At 41.7% G+C, this 21840-nt stretch overlaps 1 protein-coding gene across 1 annotated transcript in view; it reads left to right on the forward strand.

Annotated features, from left to right (window-relative positions):
* The window catches only part of LOC308296111 (endophilin-B2-like), a 29458-nt gene extending 13384 nt beyond the window's left edge, over positions 1–16074 (forward strand). The window contains exons 6-11 of the mRNA XM_080739240.1: positions 3574–3636; positions 5953–5976; positions 6885–6974; positions 8436–8536; positions 9480–9705; positions 13999–16074. Coding sequence (XP_080595366.1) covers positions 3574–3636; positions 5953–5976; positions 6885–6974; positions 8436–8536; positions 9480–9705; positions 13999–14106 — 612 coding nt within the window. The 3' untranslated portion in view covers positions 14107–16074. The remainder of the gene's footprint in view (positions 1–3573; positions 3637–5952; positions 5977–6884; positions 6975–8435; positions 8537–9479; positions 9706–13998) is intronic.
* Positions 16075–21840: the final 5766 nt, after the last annotated feature.

Below are 21840 nucleotides of genomic sequence, written 5' to 3' on the forward strand. Positions count from 1 at the left end.
TCTAAAACATTGTATAACATTACACAAAATCACGTGACAACTACCTGTGCAGTGCAACCTAACTATTCAGAGCAACATGTCGGTGAGGAAGTGTAAGCAATTTAACTCCTAGTGAATGATACTGTATATCAGTTGAACTAGTATTCACTATTCCCTAGGATAGGTGTTGTACCATAAGCCGGTGGGACGAACGGTTCTCGAGATACGCGGGGCACTCACAGAGATTTCTCGCATTCATTGTAAGATATTCTGGAAATTCATTGGTAAAAATGTGTGGGAACCCAGTTCCTCTCTTTCCCGCCTTACAACAGTGTCGTGTGCCAAAAATAGCTGATCTGCAGATCTTATGGAAGGATAAATCAGGCTTCAAACTCTTCTGTAGCACTCATCCAGTAAGGGGCTGGGTCAACCGACATGGTGCTTGCCTAAAAGCACTCCTAAACGCTCGAGTTGAAAATATGAAGCAGATAAAAACACGATCGCAAAATAAATACTCAGTATTTTGACCCATGTGGTGTGAGTCCCATTCAGTCAATCTCTACCAACTGTTCCATCCATCTGTGCACCACAAGTGCTGCAATGCCTGGTCTCAAAGGTCCTAAACCCTAATTTATGCTTGGGTGAAAAGGTGCCTTGCAACATGTTGCTCATTTAATTTTATATGTGATATTTTGTCGAGCAACATCTCACGCAACACCTTTTCGCAGAAGAATAAATCACATATAATTGTCATCATGCTTGCCCCCATTACACAATGACCAAGGAATGTTTATATCCCAAAATTCCATGCTAGTTTTCTTGACATGATCTTTTTCTTCCTTTTTGATGGGGTCTCAAAGGTCTGATTGATGACAGCACTGTCGCAAACGGAAGCCCCTTTGGCTGCTGGCAAATAATCAGACTTTTGAAACCTACTGTATATGCATGTAAACAGCACGTGCTCTCTATATAGAAATATCGATTCATTGGCTGAGACAACCAGCAGCTAGACGTCTCAGACATTTAAGGGACTGTTCGTTATTTAGCATGAGGGGTGATTGGGGGATTTCATACTGCACGGTAATAAAAAGGAGAACCCTTCCTGACGCGACCGCAGTTTTCCCGGTGAACCTGAGCGCAACGGTGGGGCCGATGGGCAAGGAGGGTCGCGAGCTTACGAGAAACAACTAAAATAAGACCTTAAACCTGGCGAAAACAGTTGCGTGCATTAGCGCAAGATGACGATAAAGGAAATCATTAAATGGAAAACATTAAATTAACTTCTGAAAAGGCTTCTAAGCCTACACTAGCCTACTAGTAAAACTAGTAAACAATAACACAGACAATATAAATCCTTATTCTAGTATTGGGAAGAAGAGGTTATCATCATGGCCCCAAATAACTTTTAAATATCTTGCAATTGGCGACGAGTCTCTTCAGAAATCGGCAAGAGTGTCTCTCATTACATGAAGCTATATAACCTCTCCATCATCGGCAATAGTCAGTGGTGGGAGTGTTCCCCACACTCCCGCGCACCCACTGTTGCGCTCAGGTTCACCGGGAAAACTGCGTTCACCTTCCTGACTCTGAATCACTGACCCTCACCCCACCAAATAACGATAAATAACGGTATAATATTTCAAGTGGAAAATTTCGTCCCATTGTTTCTATTGATCTTTTGGCATTCCAGTCATACCAGCATCACACATCATAAGTAATGAAGGACAGGCAGGATGTGAAGAAGTTGCCTGACCTGCTTTGAATGTGATGACTATGATGAGCACTACTGTGGCTCCTGGCCCCTACATCCAGAAAATGCCTAAACCTGTGGAAAAACACTGGAGAATACGAGGAGGAGTTTAACGGCCAATCCCGAAACCATCTAATTTAATCTACATTGATTGTGGCTGTCGTCACGAAGCAGCAGCCACTCCCCCAACTCTCAGTTGATTCTGCTCTGTTTACAGTTGTAAATACTTTTTCCTACAATAATATGTTTGACTTTTAAGAGACTTTCTGCAGAGCAAACACTTAACATGTGTGTGCAGGTAGATGTTTTGAACAGAAATGTGTCCTCTAATTGTGCAACGCCTTGTCTGTTGTTCAAGTTGGCACAAAGATTGACGGATATAGGGTCATGCACAGGCCAAGCACAAAGATAGACTGATACTGCAGCCAAAGAGAAATTATACTGGGTCATACAAAAAAGCTTTTAGAGTTTGACCAGCAGCAAACACAATAGCAGGAGATTTGTAACAAAAAAAAAAGAAAAAAGGGGGAAAAAGTGTGAACCTCCATTGGGCTAAAGTCAAAAACCATAACCCTCCCCTGTTTTCCTCCAGTGTACCCGTACCATAAGTTTCGAACGGTCTCTAACAATAACAAGGTTTACACACCTACAGTACAGTCAATGTCCGGTTTATTGTCTGGTGTACAGGTTGGTTTCGGTCACAGGTGAGGCTTGTGTGAATCGGAAAGGATGTTGATGCCTTCCACGTGTATGCTGTGTGTACTTGGGCTGTTGCATCATCCGCCTACAGCTGGCTTCTGTAAATACAACTGTGCCCAAGCCAGGGGAAAAAAAAGTGATGATGAAACTTAAGTGGCAGACCGAGATAGTTGAAGGCAGGTGACAGTAGTACAAAAGGCTTAGTAATTACTAGCCACTGAGTTTATTGTCCATAATTAATAATGTCATCCTGTACAGGGTTCCCACGGTCATGAAATTCCTGGAAATATTTTGAAATTAGAAAAATATTTTTCCATTACTGGAAACGTTTTGGAATTGATCAAGGGTCCTGGAAGGTCCTGGAAAGTCCTGGAAAAAATAGCTATGCATTGTCTTTGGTTATTGATTTTGTTAATACCTCTGAAATGACAAATTAAACATTGGCCAAATTGTCAAATATTAGAGGCAGAAATTGTGAAAATAGCAGATCTACATGCTCACAACGGCGTTGTGAGCATGTAGATCGGCTATTTTCACAATAAAACCGTGTTATACAAAATTCCTCAACTGTTAGTGCTCGTCAGGGTGCCGGGGTCCTCAGTTCAAATATGATTATTTCGGGGGTCACGGTCTGTAAAGGTTGAGAACCACTGGCATACACTACCTGTCTTTAGGCATTGCGCATAGGAGTAAGCGACTCGTTATTTAGCTGAATTTTTGTTATATAGTCCTGGAAATTGGGTTCAATATTCTGGAAATGTTTTGGAAAAGTTTTGGAAATTAATTGGTAAAAATATATGGGAACCCTGACTGTAAAAAACAAAGTGCAGTAAAACGACTCATCAAATCTTATAACTGCCATTAATTAATATGATTACCGCATCCATGTCAATTGTATTTGTTTTAGTTTTATTCTACTGTAGCAGGTGGACTCAATTTACAGTGATCAGTGTTAGCTTTTTGGTTAGCGTTTTACTTAGCTTTAGTTACAACTAGCTGTGACGGTCTATTGATTTGTGTTGTATGTTGTGCTTGCTGTTTGTTTTCTCTATAGTCATCTATAGTCATTGGTTTTGTGCATGTTGTTTGCCTGCCTAGTTGAAGCTTTATTCTGTACTTTAAACCCCGTACTGTTTCCTCTCTAGACTGCACCTGATTTTCAGGAGACCAGACCCCGGAACTATGTGCTCTCAGCCAGTGCTTCTGCGGTAAGTAGCTGATGTAGAGTACCGTGTATTAACCCTCTTTAACATGCTCTTCTGCTTTTGTATAGAAAGGTGGTTCTCAACCTTTTCAGTCCGCAACCCCCCAAATAATCATATTTTAACCTACAAGAGTTGAGGCATAACGTAAACATTTTGTATAACACGTGTTCTATTGTGAAAATAGCAGATCTACATGCTCACAACGGCTATTTTCACAATTTCTGCCTCTAATATTTGACAATTTGGCCAATGTTTAATTTGTCATTTTAGAGGTGTTAAAAAGTCCTTAAATTGTCACTTTAGAATATTTTTTTACTGTTGAGTGAGAAGAAGATGTTGCACATTAAGTTACTCATCTGGGGACTCCCCAAATTCATTTGGGGACCCCCTCTCAACCCACAGGTTGAGAACCACTGGAGTAGAAGACTGTCTCTCTTTAGTGCTGTCTTAACGGCGGTTCTACCATGTTCCATTATGCCAGGTAGTTAAACACCTAAACCCTCTAGACCAGGGGTTCCCAAACTTGTTTGTCTCAGGGCACCCCATAAATATTTGTTTTAATCCAAGGCACCCTTACACTGTAGTTTTCACTCCCAGCACCTTATATTCATAGCATATCGTCATTGTCTGGTGGAAACCGTGTGTCCAAAACCGTTTGTTTTGTATTTATCATCTATAAAATGTACTAAACTAGTGAAAACAGCAGATCTACAAGCACACAACGCATTGCGAGGCGTTGTGTGCTTGTAGATCGGTTGTTTTCACTAGTTTTGTGCGACAGTCTTCTATGATGAAGCAGCGCTTTGCTTTACCACATTTTTGAAACTTGGAGATACGAGGTTTCTGCCCGACAGTGACGATATTTTAGTGATTATGTTGCGAGGAAAACGTTGAGATAATAGCCATTTTGGTTAGAACTGACTGAAAATAACTTTGTACTTCAAGTTTAAAATGACACTAAAATATTTTTTCAAGCGTCCAAATAAATTCCAAATATTATCAAATGATCTTGCGGCACCCCTGGACTGCCGTCGCGGCACCCCCTCTTTGAAAACCCCTGCTCTAGACTAACAGTGATCAGTATTTGTCTGGTCATAAGTTTCACTTTTCATGCATGTCATGCATGACATTTGCTTTCACTAATGTATCACGTTAAGGAGTGGTTTACTTGTATCCGTGCAGAGCAATGCAAGGTTGCATACCAGACTTCTCTGTCAACAGTTGGTATGATGGTTATTTCCACTCCTTGGTTAACTAACAAGTTTGTTTTCTGAAGAACAGCTTCATGCACAAAATGTCACGTTTGTAGATGCCGCAACAATGGTCACTTCAAGGGAACTAATAACAGATGTGCCGACTTTTGTTTTGCTTTATAATCCTGGTTCATGTTTGGTTCAGCACCTGACCTGCCTTTTGTTTGACTGTGATCAAGAGATGCGATACTCAAGAGATCAAGAGATACGATACTACACTTCCAAAAGGTTTAACTGTAGGAAACAATGTTGTCTGGCCAAAAAATATTGTCTGGCCCAAAAACTCTGCACACATCATTTGTCAGTGCTGGGTTAAAATTTGGTTTTAGCGATATGAAAAATAAAATAAATCACTGATAGCAGCTTTAACTCATTCACTGCCAAGAATATTAAAACCCATTTAGAACGGGTGTTATTGTGTATCATTATTTTATGCTTTAACTATTGAAAAAAAAAACTATTGAAAAAACCTATGTTTCTATGTCAGCAATCTGGATAGCCATCGTCAAAGAAAAGGTCCCTTTCACTTAAATGGAGCTCAGTTAGTCTGTTCTTGAGAGACTACTATGTCAGTGGTGCTCAAACCTTTTCATGTGAAGGACCCCCAAACTGATATTTATTTGGCCACGGACCCGCATCTCAAAATATTTCGTTCCATGGACCCCCAGAAGCAAAATTTGAGTTACAAACATTCGCTTTGAAAATACATATATTCAAAGATTTGCACACATTTTCACGACTTTTTCAAAACTAGCAGATTTACAAGCGAGTGCCGCGCTGCAAGCTTGTATATCTGCTAAATGGGTTAAGCCAAACTACTAACTGTGAAGTGGGTTTGCACCCTCTGGTTTCCCCCATTTTGAAAAGTGAAATATCAGAGGGCATCCTAACCTTTGATTATTTTTGCTGCAACACTGTGGTAGCACGGCATAGTAAGTCAGTCGTACCAATAAATCACCGTAGGGACTATTTTCCCTTGGGGTGTTTTTGCAATAATGTCTTTCCTGTGATGTCATCAGAACGTGTCTCTTTCCCCTTCTCTTCTCGCTGTGCTGCGGTTTCTCAGCTCTGGAGCGAGGAAGTGGACAAAGTGAGTAAGACACATCGTCCGGATGATCATGAGACTCTATGACCCTTATAACTAAGTCATATGATTGTTATAGTATTTCGTAAGCATAACTTACGAAATACTAGGTAAAGTAGTTGCTGACTCTGATATATTTCCCCTTAGTCGAGAGAGTGATGAAGCAGGGACCCCCACAACCTGATCATAGATTTCATATAGTTTCATTGTTTGGCCCTTGTATTTTCAGCGTGCGACACCGGTGCACGATCCTGAGTACAATTCAGGCTTTAACCCATTCAGAACGGGTACACATTATAGTGTATCATTATTTTATGCTTTAACTATTGAAAAATAGCAGATATATAAGCTCACAGCGCGGCACCGAGTGCCACGCTGCGAGTAGATCTGCTATTTTCTTTAAATTGTGAAAATTTGAATTTTGACCCGATTCTATAAGTGTCTTTTGAATCCTTCCAAGATTTTTTTGGAATAGAAACCTATGTTTCTATGTCAGCAATCTGGCCAGCCGTCGTCAAAGAAAAGGTCCTTTTCACTTGAACTGGAGCTCAGTTAGTCTGCTCTTGAGAGACTACAATGTCAGTGGTTCTCAAACCTTTTCATGTGAAGGACCCCCAAAATGATATTTATTAGGCCACGGACCCCCATCTCAAAATATGTAGTTCCAGGGACCCCCCAGAAGCAAAATTTGAGTTAGAATCGTTTGCTTTGAATATACATATATTCAAAGATTTGCACATAATTTTCACGACTTTTAAAAAAAATAGCAGATCTACAAGCTCACAGCGCGGCACTCGGTGCCGCGCTGTGAGCTTGTATATCTGCTATTTTTCACTGGTTAAAGCATTCAATAATTCTAGGCCTACAGTAAATGGCTTTAACGTCTGGTGATGTTGTGTATCGTTGGGGTTTAGGCGGAGCATGAGCTTCGTGTGGCCCAGACAGAGTTTGACAGACAGGCGGAGGTCACCAGGCTGCTATTGGAGGGCATCAGCAGTACACATGTAGGTCTTTTATCGTCATTCTGTCACTTCCAAGTAGGGATGGGACGATAATCCATATTATCGTATATTATCTTTTCAGAGATATCGTATATATTGTGATACAATTGAGGGAGCCTGTTTAATCGTTAACTCTCCCCACGCTTTGAACGTTAACGTTCGCCCCATTTTTTACAGAACCTCGATGCCAATACGGCGCTCGTTCGGTTCGTTCGTCTGATGACTGTAAGCTGATGAGGGGTCGCGCGGCCGTGTACTATAAACACATTTTCCGCGGTGATGGTGTAAAAAATCCATTATGCGTTAGATCAACGGAGAACAATTCACTTCCTTGTTGATTTCCTCTGGCTGTAAGGCTCTGTGGCCAGTGACTGGTCTTCTTCTTCTTCAACACATAACAGGCAAATTCACATTCATTCTCGCATGACGCCGCCCTCTGCTGCCTGGCAGACCAAAGTGCACTATTGCACAATAAAAAATAAAAATAAAAAAAAAATGTCTGTCTATCTGCTATAACGTCGCAAAGGTAAGCCGCTTTTTGATGGCACCAGACCCAATAAATAAATAAATAATCTGGCAGTAGGAGAGTTAATACAGAGATTTCATTGCAGAATTCAATTTAAACCTGCATTTTGGTCTAAATCAGTAGTTCTCAAACTTTAAAATGTCAAGGTCTCCACTTAACTCTGACAGTATACAAATGAAACGGGTCCATTTGGTTTCATTAGTATACTGTCAGAGTTACATACTTGTAAAGTTCAATTCAGACCTCCCAAAAGGAACCCAGAGAGTCTAGTTTTTGTCAAGTAACTGAAAAATAACCATAAAAACAAACGTGAAAAAGAATTGTGATAAAATCGTGTATCGTGATACAGCTTGGGAAAATATCCTGATATTGTATTTTTCCATATCGCCCACCCCTAATTTCATGTGTGTGCATGTATGTACTGTATGTATGTCCATGGAAGCTATTAGCACACAGTCCAGCTCATCCAGGCACCTGCCTTTTGTGCGTGATGCAAGTTGGAAATGCATGCCCCACCCGGTTATGCAATACTGGTAGTACCTGGATCCCTGAATCTGAACGTCATCATGAGTTCTAATGCGCACGCTACCTCTTAGTATGTGGTGCAGCGGCACGAACATGACGCAAAGCTCTGGCAGTACTCATCATTCTTCTTACTTATTCCATACTGTATGACGTGAGCATTTTCAAATCGCAGAGTCTGGGCACGCGAGACTAGGCCCCAAGCAGTTACAAATGCTGAAACAAAATTGCTGCCACACAAAAGTCGCTGCACGTTCAAAAATAAAAAAAACACATGGCCACATTCATGTATTTTGCTCTCTCCAAAACGAGGGCATATTACAGCATGTAGAGTCGGACAATGTGGGAGATTGTATATACAGTATACTCTGCTCTAAAAATGACTTTTGTTGCTGTTTTTTCCTATTCTGGCAAAGGTGAACCACTTGCGCTGCCTCCATGAGTTTGTGGAGGCACAGGCTGCCTACTACAAGCAGTGTCATCTGCACATGCTGGACCTCCAGAAAGAGCTGGGCAGGTGAGGACTTTATGGATTATGGCAGAGAACATGGCCTTTTTTTTGTTGGTAATACCTAGAGAAGGGTTATTGACAGTCGACTCACCAAGGCTTAGCTGTGAATTTGATGAACATTGCAATCATAATAGTAAGGGGATATCTTCAGAAATAGTGTCAAATCCTGGAATAAATTCCTTACCAAAAACCTTCTTCACCAATGTGTTTGTAAAGGTCTCTAGTAACACATCTCACAAAGACTGAAATCCACTTTCCCTAAGAGAATCATTGACAGCTGCTGAAAGTTGGGGTCCCATTAAATTAACTATACAGGATAAAACACACCAAAATAATTATGCTTTAAGTAGCATGTGATGGGTCAAACTAAGGATTTTTCATGATTCTGTATCCATTGCAAGCATTTGTTTCGCACGAAAAACATTCCTTTGCCAAAAAAAACGGCCGACAAAACTATGGTTTAGTGATGAGTCATCACTTTTCACAGTTTTGCAGTTTCATTCTCTTAGGGAAACTGAATTTCAGTCTTTGTGAGATGTGTTACTAGAGACCTTTACAAACACCCGTACTATCCCCTTACTATAAAGACATGAATACGTTGATGTGGAAATGGTTGCTGTCGGGTGTACTTTTCAGGAAATGGAAAAAGCAACCTGTGTTCCATTTTTATTTACAATCTCTTGTTTATGACCGACAACAATATTTCCCCAATCTGGACGTCTAGTTGACCGCATTGACCGATTCTGAACTGATTTTGTGAACCAACTGTTACTCAAAAGCAAACACATGACCCATTCACCTCCACTATCTTGCATGCATCAGTTCGAATGGAGATGTGTGAGTATGACTCAGAACACAATCACGCCATTTTCCGCTTGAGTGTGCTGACTGCTGTTTTTTTCTGTAGCTTGGTGTGTGAGCCTTGTCCTTGTCCCCTACTTCTGCACAGGTTTCCCAATGCGTTTACCACGAACGTGGGCCCGCCCATGTCTGCCGCCGCCGCCGCTGGCTCTTCCCTCCCGAGCACCGCCACCACCAGCCCCACCGCCGTGGAACAGGGGGACACGCTGAAGATAGAGGAAGTGCAGGCGCCAGCCACAGGCACCCGTAAGGCCAAGGTCTTGTATGACTACGATGCAGCCGACTCCAGCGAGCTCTCCCTTTTAGCTGATGAGGTGAGTGTGCCGAAAGCACAGGATGCCCCAAATGGCTTTGAGCTTTTTGCTGTAGAGCAGGGGTCTTCAACGTTTTCAGGCCAAGGAGAGAGATGAAGCAGGGACCCCCACAACCTGTGTGGCGATCTGTCACTCTGCCACCGTTATTTTTAACTGTCACCGAACCTGTCACTCAAGTCACAACGCGCACACCCATGTTCACGCTCATCCACTCACCCGCATCATTCAACGTGAGGGTGCGTGGATGAGCGTGAACATGGGTGTGCGCGTTGTGACTTGAGTGACAGGTTCGGTGACAGTTAAAAATAACGGTGGCAGAGTGACAGATCGCCACACCTGTTCATAGTTTCATTGTTTGACAGCACAATCGTCAGTGTATTTTGGACTCATGTCAACGTGTGTTTTCAGATATTTAACCACTTGAACCGTCAATACTTAATAAACTTGACCTTTCACTCTGTACTTAGTCTGCTCTTTGTCCCCTCTACACCGAACCTCTTTGCCGAAAATAGACGATCTACAAGCTCACAACGCCTTGCAGCTCTGCTATTTTTGTCTAAAGTTCTCCGAATATGGACACTAGGGTTCAAGTGGTTAATATAAAAAAGGTTTGGAGGACCCCCTGTAGTAACTCTGGGGACCCCCTAGGCGTCCCGGACCCCCTGTTGAAGACCCTTGCTATAGAGTGTTATATTGTAAGTTCAATACATCCACCTTCACAACACCACTAAAAGCTGAACATTGAATGACAAATTCATCAAAACGCTAGTCAAGTGATCTCCAAACTAATAATATAATTTCAAGATATGAGTATTTGACTAGCATAGAATACAACAGAACTTCAGAAGATACTTCTATAAAATGAAGCACACACATTCAGTGAAGGCAGTTCAGAAGTTCAGGGAAACACCCCAAATATTGGTTGGTGTGCGCTGCAGGCACCATGTTTCAAAAATCACATACTGCGACATGGTCTGAAAATAAATCTCAGTCTTGTGATTATTTTTGGCTTTAACCCCTGCGCTTCACAGCAACATTGATAATGGAACATGTTGCATGCAATGTTTCTTCTATTTTTAACCTGCATCCATCAGCACATCATGTGGTGATGAAATCCTGTTTGTCCCAGATAACCTTTGTCAACAGTAGCGTAGTGCATTCTTGTGTAATTAAATTTCCTTAGCAAGGATAGGAATAGAAATACACTTGGCCCGAAGATATGATATGCTGCCATTGTTCAGTGATCAGTGCTAGTCAACCATAAATCTTTGAGGAAAAACATCCTTAACTTGCTGTAGGGGATGAACACACCGAGACGTGTCACTTGTAATGCTCATTTCAATGACATAAGTAAGCCTTGCCGAGCCCTGAGGCCACATAGGGCAGGAGCCTATCTCCGGTTTCCTTAGCGTGTGGCAGCTTGATGTAAAAGTAAACTTCCTGGACATGACGTTAGTATATCGTAGGGATTTTCCCCAATCCAACCTTTGATGCTGAGTGCCAAGGAAGGAGGCATTGGGTCCCAGTTTTAGTCTTTTAGGTATGACAAACACTAACCACAAGACCGCTAAGCTGATAATGAAATGTCATGCACTCCCCTTTTGTGCCGTCCTTTCAGAAGCCCATAAAAGCTGTAATATATCTTAGATAGATGGGGGGAAATTAAGTCACCCAGAAGGTACAGCAGTTAAAGGTTACAGGACATTAAGAAAAAAAAGAAAAGGACTGTGGTGTACAACCGAGCGACAAAAACAAACAAGAAAGAAGAATCAACAATACAGGAGAATCAACCATACAGAGCAATTAAGTAAAAAAAATATATATATATATATATATATATATATAATATATATATATATATATATATATATATATATATATATATATATATATACATACATACATACTAGAGGTCTTCGGACCTGCCCGAGATCCGAAATTACCCGCGATCCGAACCGCCCCGAGCCGGGTAACGGGGCCGTTTTCGAGCTTTTACCGCGGGACGGGCCGGGGCCGGGGCCGTCTGCCCCGGTTCCCCGGGTATCTCCTGTTACCCGAGTGGAGCCGAGACAGGCCGAGATTGAAGTGAAAGCGAACGCAACAACTGCACCAAATAGATAACGCCACACGATGGCACTAAAGATGCAGCATGTAATCTGTTGCATTGGTTGTGAGAACTGAGAAGTATAACTCACTCAGTCACAACAACACTGACTGTATCAGTTGGATTGTTATTATTATCAAAGATATTAACGTAACGTTTTGGTTAACGGTTTACAATGGAGTTGTCATTGCGTGTTGTCATGCTCTGCAGAGCAAAATGGACACTCAAAGCAGAAAGATATAATGAACAACACATGCGACAGAAAACGATAGCATTAGCATTGGCTAGCCAATGAAGAAGGAATAAAAACATGGATTTATTTGTATTTACAAACTGTCCGCATTGACTTACTGGTGGCGACGTTAGGTAAGAAATATGTCTGATACAACTCTTAATATAATAACGTTGGCATTCTTTCATTTCGGGGCGACAGGTTCGGGTCTCGGATCTCCCGTTCTGCTCGGGTTTCGGATCCAATTTTTCTAATAACAGGCGGGGCCGTTCGGATCGGATCCATCACGTCTCGGGGCTGATCGGGTAACGGTTCTCAAATTCCAAATGATAGACGGGGCCATATGGGTCCGGGTCCATTTCCCCCGGGTCCTTTTGGGTTCGGGTAGTTCAAATTGGACCCGTGAAGACCTCTAAATTACATACATAAAGTGTCGAAGTATTTTCAACTGTTGCACAAGACACGGAGTCACTGCTCTTCCTTCCTGCTTTGATGCCGGTAGGAGAACGGTGGGACAATGGTAAATACAGACTGAAGCCATCAATCAATCAAATAAATCAATAAATCCTTGTGATTTAATATTTAATTACACACGTTGGTCCGCTCCACAGGTGAATCACACTGTTTTGCCCAATGTGTTATTTGGCAAGGCGTTTTTTTTAAAGCATCTGAGCCTGCAGCGACACATCTCTGTGATCATGATCACCCTCCTACCTAGATGATAATGTTTGCCTCATAAAATTGTCTTGTCTTATTATAGTGGATGAGAGCATTAACTAGAGTACTCAAGGTCACAATTATTACACACTCGCCTAATGGCAATTATTTGAGATAATTGCAAATTACTTTGCATAAATGTCGTAATCGTTTCCACGTTGAAAAATGCACAGCACTTTTCTCCAAAAATGGTGGAAATTACAGATCTACATCTTGGCGTGTTGTGAACTTGTAGATCGTCTATTTAGCAATATTTTAAGACATTTTAAAATGATCCATTTCAATATATAGCTAAGTTATTTGTCATAATAGCAGAATCTTTTTTCTTTTTCATATTTTCCATTGTTTAAAGGAGTAGTTCACCCTCATTAACACCCCATGAATTCATGGAGAGTTTTTTGTTTCTGTTGCATTCATAAGCCAATGAATAATTTGATGTTGTCATCAGTCAGTAGGAGACTCGGTACAAGACCGGAGACTCCGCCGGTCATCACATTATTGTCTCAGGAATGCACCAAAAAACCAAAACGATCTCTATGAATTCAGGGTTCGTGGGGTGTGTAATTGATATAAATCAAGTCATTTCATATGTTTCAGTGTAGTATGAACAGGGCATCGGGTGTGACGGCCCCTCTAGACCAGGGGTTCCCAAACTTTTTTTGTCTAAGGGCACCCCATGAATATTGTTTTAATCCGAGGCACCCCTACATTATATTTTTCACTCTCAGCACCTTATATTTATAGCATATTGTCGTTGTCGGGTGGAACCTTGTGTGTCCAAAACCGTTCGTTTTGTATCATCTATAAAATGTACTAAACTAGTGAAAACAGCGTTGTGTGCTTGTAGATCAGCTGTTTTCACTAGTTTTGTGCGACAGTCTTGCATGATGAAGCAGGGCTTTGCTTTACCAAAAGACGTACACTTTTGAAACACATTTGAGATACGAGGTTTCTGCCCGACAGTGACGATATTTTAGTGATTATGTTGCGAGGAAAACGTTGAGATAACAGCCATTTTGGTTAGAAGAACTGACTGAAAATAACGTACTTCAAGTTTTAAAATGATACTAAATATCTTTTCAAGTGTCCAAATAAATTTCAAATATTATCAAATGATCTCGCGGCACCCCTGGACCGCCGTCGTGGCACCCCAGGGTGCCCCGTCACCCACTTTGAAAACCCCTGTTTCTAGACACCTAAACTAACATAGAATTGGTTCACATTGTGTCTCATCCCACAGCTTATCACAGTATACACGCTGCCGGGCATGGACTGTGATTGGCTCATTGGAGAGAGAGGGAACCAGAAAGGAAAAGTGCCTGTCACGTATCTGGAGCTGCTGAGCTAAAGAGGACACACACACACACACACACGCACATACACTCGCATGCACATTCACACACATGGACACAGTCAAATGCACACACACACACACACACACACACACACACAAACACACGCACGCATACAGGCTCACAGACATAAACGGATATATGAACACAATGGCGCTGACACATTGGTTACTAGCATAACTTTGAGGACACTGTTTACTGTTATCCTAAAATAATTTTCCGCTTGTAAGCAAAAAATAAATCCTCACTAGTTGTGTTCTGGTAATATCATAGATACGAGGACTTCTGGGGACTCACAAGTATGCATTTGATATGGTATACCTGTACATACACACTCCCATTTTGTTTCTTTTCCGAATGCACTGGAATATTAACACCAAGGACGCTCCATAGCAGTGTTTATGGAGGAATTGTTGCATTTACAACTTGTATAGAGATGAAGTAATATTGTGAATGAAGTGAATCGCCCTGAAGAAGAAAAACATTCCTTTTTTTGTTGGTTCTGTTTATTTTGATTTGTTTTCCTAGTTGTGTATTTCTTTGGTGTATCCCAGTTGTTTCAGGGTGGCTTTGATCTAACAAATGCTGGTTGAAGTTGTCATCGTGAATTGGCACCCCCACATATATGTTTTGCACCGTTGGTATCAATCCCTATCAAAGTTTCTATCTATTCTTCCCTAGATCAGTGGTTCTCAACGAGTCCTTGAGGTGTCAAGAGACAAATGAAACCAAATGGACCCTTTGGGCTTCCACCTGTATACACTGACTAAATTGAACACGGAGGACTTAACAGTGTAGATTGGGGTACCAAGAGTTTAAAAAGAAAAGAAACTTGGCAAACGGAGGTCTGTAGCCTGATGTATATCAAACCGAGTCCTTGACATTAAAAAGGTTGAGAATCACTGCTCTAGATAGTACTGTATGGGGCCTTTTCCACCAAAAGAACCTTGGTTCCAGAACCAGTGCCGGTTCATCTTTCTTGGAACCTTGGTTCATTCTTGCGAACCGGCTTGCGTTTCCACCAGATTGAACCATGATTGAAAAAGAGGAACCAAGGATTTTTTGGTTCCCGTTCGGAACCAACTCCGGTTCTCGGTGGAAAAAGCTCACCTCTGGTTCATCCCATAGGCGGGAGGAAGAACCAGAACCGGTTCTTTGCTGGTGGAAAAGGCCCCTAAGTAAGAAAAACCTGCTCCACTCCACTATCACTTTGGGCTCTCCCCTTCCCATAGCATAGGATATGGATATTTTCCTCTCGGAGAAAAAAAAAGAAATAGTTCAGCAGCAAAAAAAATAGATAAAATAAAAATATATATTGTAAGTCCAATAACTACTAACTGCCTTAAAGTGATGGGAAATAACACTGCTATGGTCATCTGCTATAATCCAGACATTATGATGTCTGTGTTTGCAAAGTCCACTCTCTCTCTACAACACAAGACATGTCTCTGAGCAAACACTATCCTGTTCTACACAGTGTGGCATGCAAGACTGTAACTCATTACTATGATGTGAATATGCCTGTTTGTGTGTCATCTTAGTTTCTTTGACCCCTATGCAATTGATTATTATTATTTCCCCCCTCTCTCTCTCTCCTTTGTATCTTCATGATTATCTTTTCCATTGTCCGTTGAGTCATTGAAGTGTCTTTTGATTCTTAGTGCTGCATGTGCTACTTTTCAGTAGCTTGTCCGGTTGTACCTACGTTTTATGTATATGATGTAACGAGTCTATTTCTCTCAGATCGTTAGTACCAAAGCATTTGCACACAGAGCTGTGTTACTGTACATGCATGCACTCTGTCGAGGGTTTATCATCACGACTGTGATTTTTTTTCCTTCACCTTTGTTATCTTTCTTGTTTTCATTTTTGTTTTGCTGTTTCAGTATATTTATTGCCGGTCCCTAAGCCATGCTGAATGAATGACATGTATGGAATTTAATTAAAAGTAACCTTTATTTGGATTTCGTTCTCGCGTATGTTTATTAGAAGAAGGGAAAAAATTATTAACCACTTGAAGCCTAGTGTCCCTATTCATGGGATTGCATTTTTGTAGTCCTACACCAGCCATGTTGAGGACCAACACAGGTGTTCTGATTGGCGTAGAACATTAGTTCTGTGCCAATCAGACAAATAGAAACACCTGTGTTGGTCCTCAACATGGCCGTTTAGGACTACAAATGCAACCCATGAATTCTGTTTTTTTGCCATTCAAGCCGCAAGCGGAGCCTGCATCACCACCGTTGCCTAGAATCCACCACTCCTGAGTGAAATGTCTGGGGCTGGAGTCTGGTGAGAGCAGGAGTGGATCTGGTGAGACGTAGGAGGGGCCCAGACAGGACAGGAGTCAATCCACAGAGCCTAGTCCTTCCATGCGCCAGATTTCCTCTCCCAGTCTCGGCAGAGTAGTTCCGGAGCGGTGGAGTGAATGGTCCTGTCTTTCCCTAACTTGATCAACCCCGGCTGGGTCACCCAAGTGAGGGGTATGATGTTGCGAGACCCGAAACCCTGATGAGCTTGGGCTACATCACTGAGGATACGTCCCAGTTCCATGCGATATCTTTCCGTTATCCACAAGCTTGCGTTCTGAGCCTGTAGATAGGCTATTCTTGACAAAGTTCTCAAATCTCTTTTTTTTCCTTTAAGATTAGAGCATTGAAAGTGGTCAAACTAGCAATTATGTTTAGAAGCATCTTCCATAAAAACCTAAATGTCTTGGCTTTTTCATAAATGCAAAGATTAAAGCCTCGGTCTGTGATTTCTTCATCTGGTTGGCATTATGTAGAAAACATCAAGAGAATATTCCAGTAAGACGCCCTAAGGGTGCTGAAACAACAGAAACTGACACAATATGTGGGCATTCCCAGATATTGGTTTAATATGATGACATCAGGGATCTCCATATATGGGCATAAAAGGGATAAGGACGGAATTCATTTGCAAGTGTGACTCGCGTCGTTAAATAAAATGTCGCCAACCAATCATCAAGGATGATGATACAGTACACGAAAGACAACCACACTGGTTATCATGAGACTGACACAATATGTCCATATATGAGCATTCCCAAATATTCGTAATATTGATGGGATCTTGGCCATACAGTATATGGGGCATGAGTCACGGCCCATATATGGACAAGATCCCATCAATATGGTCCCTGTGTCAGTCACGCCGCGTGACTGACATAGGGGACATATATGGGCATTCCCAGATATGGGCTTAATATTGATGACATAGGGATCTTGGCCATATATGGAAGGTGACACACGACTGGTGAACATGATCTGCAGGTTTTCATCATACTAAATGCGACCTGCTGTCGCAAAAACATAATTTCAAATATGTTGTGTATGAAACAGTTGCTGGGGGCTCCTTTCACACTGTTTCACAAATCGCACTATAGGACACATACACTTTTTTCAGTTGTGAGATGTTATTTTGCTTTGATCCATGCAATTTTCCATGACCATGGATCCATGACATTTTTTGGAGGGAAATTTTTTAATACTAAAATGGTGAAAGAGTGTGAGTCTTACTTGGATTCCAGCATTAAATTTTATCAGAATATTATATACAGAATGATATTTCAACAAAATTCTTAACAGAATACCGCCCAATCCGTGTCTTCATCCCCAATTCCCAGCTATAATGAGTTTCAAGGTTCAAGGTTTAGAGTAAAACTTGTTTTTTGTTTGGCTTCCTTTCTACAATGCAGTGGTATATATAAAATAAAAGCAAAAAAACAACACATCTAAAGATAAAATAATAAGTAATAATGATGTAGGAAAGAGTGCAAAAGAGAATTAAAAAAAGCATCCTCAGCTGCACATGTGCATAAAGTTTGGTATATTGTGTACACCAATGGCATTATTTCCCCGTAGTAGCTACTGTACTTTAACTTTTTGTAAACAACTTCACAGTGTGTTCTATGTGCAGCATCACATCACACCACACCATACCACACCACACCGCCGACTTGAGCCACTGTTTCCACTACAAGGACCTAGGCTTAGTGGTGTCACTCCAAAGTAGGTCTGAAGTAGGCCAAACACTTCATAATGACTCATCACCCACTGACTTTTTATTTAGACCAGGATATAGTTGTATAATACATAATGATAGATTCACAATATTAATAATAGATCCACAATATTGTATTATAATCACTGTTCAGCAGCTGTCTATTATAGTGTATTATCGTAGTTGTAATGCGTTAAATTACGGGGCGCAGGTGTACTGCTCAATATCCCAGGCAAAGATTATTACAGTAGTTCAGTGCTGGGGCGCCCACTGACCTACTGGTCCAGGCGCATACCACATAGGCATTTCCACATTGGCATTGATACCTGATGGCGTCGCCGGTTCGATTCCCGATCTGGATGACCTTTGCCGTAATATGTCACTCCCCTGTCAGTTTACGGTCCTATCCAATAAAGGCATAAAAGAAAAAGCCCCCAAAACAGTAGTTTAGAACTTAGTTACTAGTTAATAGTATTCACAGAGCATAAGATAACTTTATTGTCTTGCATCACATGCTCCAACAGTCAACATAAAAAATAAAAAAAAAACATGATGTCAGTGTCTGCATGTAAAAATAATAAGTGGGGTAATAAAACTATATAAGACGCAGCCAAATATCAGACTGAACAGAACCAACTTCCGGGTCTTCCGGGAGGACCTCTTCGCCTGCCTGATGTCACCCCTTGCAAGTGCCTCGTGCGTCTAAAGAAAGAGACAGTGAACAAACACGATCTAATCAGACCACACTAACCTCCCACGGGGTGTCTTGGTGATTAGGTGGTAAATTGCATCACAGCATTCCAACAGCCCACGCACACTGAAACTCAAACTCTCTGCAAAAGCTTTACATGGTATTGGGTATGGCAGGCAGTTCAGATCAGGTTCATAAGGTTCCTATACTCAGGGACATGCTGCTACTCAAAGATTTGCCATTTCATCATGACAAGTGACAAGCCAGTGGGCCAATTACTGTACATGAGTTATATTTCGTCGTTGTCGGGTGGAAACCTTGTATGTCCAAAACCGTTTGTTTTGTATTTATCATTTTAAAAATGATAGTGAAAAAAGTAGTGAAAACAGCCGATCTACAAGCACACAACGCCTCGCAGTTGCGAGGCGTTGTGTGCTTGTAGATCTGCTGTTTTCACTACTTTTGTGCTACTTTCGGCCTTGTATGATGAAGCAGGGCTTTGTTTTGCGAAAAAATGTATCAATTTGAAACTTGGAGATACGAGGTTTCTGCCTGACAGTGACAATTTTCTTTGTTGGCCACCCAGCCCCCAAAATGGAACGAAGGCCGACATTTTATTTTTTTCCTAATGGCCGGCCTGGACCGGCCGGGAATGAACCGGCCCGTTCGGGAGTTGTCCCGCTTTTCCCAATGGCCAGCACGTCCCTGCCTATACTTACTTCATAGGAGTATTTGAGTGCAAAGGCACCACTTATGAGGCAGCAGAAAATGGTGACAACCAGGGACTCCACATGGTAATCCTTAGGAAGCTGGTCCTTAGGAAGCTGGGTTGTCGACTGTTCTTCACCCAGAGGAGGGTCATTCATGTACTGGAACACAAAATACACTGTGTTGCTACTTGCTACTGCATACATTTTGGATTAAACGTAAATGCATCATTAAAGGATTTTTTTTTTTTACAACAAGGGTTCATATTTTAGATAGTCATTTGAGAAAAGCAAAGATGAGTGTTAAAATGTTTTCATTTACTTCTTTCAATCGTTTTAGTGATTTTAACGATTTTGATTTGCATGCATTCCCCCAGGTTGGGGGCATGCGTGCAAGTGGCTAAATATGTCTTTTTAGACACAATAAGCCCATTCCCAAGATACACCGCGAATCTTTCATAGGCAGATGTGACTTATGGGGGCTGGTGTAATTAGTAACAAAGAAATTGCCGGCTTATTGTGTCTAAAAACGACATATTTAGCCACTTGTACACATGCCCCCACCCACGGAAAATCAAAATACTCAAATCGCTAAAACAATATAAAGCAGTAAATGAAAACATTTTAACACTCCTCTTTTCTTTTCTCTAATTACAATCTAAAATACAAACCCTTGTTGTAAAAAAAAAACCCAAAGTTGTCCTTTAAATTCTTTATGGTCCCCTGAATAAACAACAATTTATTGATTCACAAAGTGATTGCAAAAGGTTAAACTGTGGGTTTAACCTTTCCTTTTAAGAGTACGTGCAGGAACTTGGAAGGGTATTGTTTTATAGGGCATCGCAAACAATGCCGGAAATGTAAGACGACAGGTGTGTTCTGTCCATTCATTGACAAAATTCCTACATGGCCTCTTTTGGAGACGTCTCTCTCACTGTCGCTTGTGTCCCAATTCAGGGTCGGTGTCCTTCCGGAACGGCTTGTGTTTCAGGTCTCCCACGCACCTGTACGCGTCACCCACACCCAGGGGCGTCACAAGGGGGGGAGGAAAGTGGGACTGAGTTACTAGGGCCCAAGGTGGAGGGGCCTGTCTTTAGCTATTGAAAAATAGCAGATATACAAGCTCACAGCGCGGCACCGAGTGCCGCGCTGCGAGCTTGTAGATCTGTTCTTTTTGAAAAGTCGTGAAAATGTTTGCAAATACTTTTTAAGCGAACATCTGTAACTCAAATTTTGCTTCTGGGGGGTCCCTGAAACGAAATATTTTGAGATGGGGGGGTCCGTGGCCAAATAGATATCATTTTGGGGATCCTTCACATGAAAAGGTTTGAGCACCACTGACATAGAAACATAGGTTTTTCAAAAAACCTTAGAAGGATTTGAAATATTCAAAGACTTGCACAAATGTTCAAGATTTTTCAAAAATAGCAGATATACTAGTATATCTGCTATTTTTCAACAGTTAAAGCACAAACATGAACATTCATGGGGGCCCCGCAGTGAATCCTTGTACCCAGGGCCCAGAATTTGGTGCAACACCCCTGCCCACACCTTTATATTTGATCATCATTGGAGCGGTTTATCACCCTCCAAAGCCAGTGCTACTTGGCCACTGATTTCTTTGTGGGGCTGGTGCTGCTATTGTAAACTCTGTTATCTTGATCGCACCTTGATGGAGCTTTGTTCAGCTTATTCGTTGTATTTGCTGACTGGTTGGTTGCTTATACCAGGGGTTCACAAACTTTTTTGGCTCAGGGTACCCCTATAAATATTATTATTATTATTATTATTTTTTTTTATGTTAATAATTTTCTCCCAACACCTTATATGTATGCCATATATTAGCGATTATGTTGCGAGGAAAACGTATAGGTTCCGGACGGAACCATGTTTATTTAATACCGGAGGACAAGGTCCCCCTATGGGATAACCAGCGCCATCTGGCGCTGCAACAGAGTAAAACTCATAAGCTCCCGTACGAGAAATATCATTTGTCGGTAGGGCTGTCAATCACAAACGAGGGCACCGCCCCCGAGTGTATAAAAGCCCTGCGGGCTATCATAACTTCCTCTAAAGCCGCACCTCTGCGCCCGCAACTAGCGAACCGAGGGGCTTTATTCGGGGGACCTTGTCCTCCGGTATTAAATAAACATGGTTCCGTCCGGAACCTATACGTTTATTGTCATACCTCCAGACAAGGTCCCCCTATGGGACTCATATACTCCCCGAGAAGTCATGAACCGACAAGACTGTCGTGCACACCGACCACACCCGGAAAGGAGGTCCTGTCAACCGACGTGACCCCTTTC

Source organism: Nannobrachium achirus (genome assembly GCF_963921795.1).
Source record: "Nannobrachium achirus genome assembly, chromosome: 12".
NCBI classification, from domain to species: Eukaryota; Metazoa; Chordata; class Actinopteri; order Myctophiformes; family Myctophidae; genus Nannobrachium; species Nannobrachium achirus.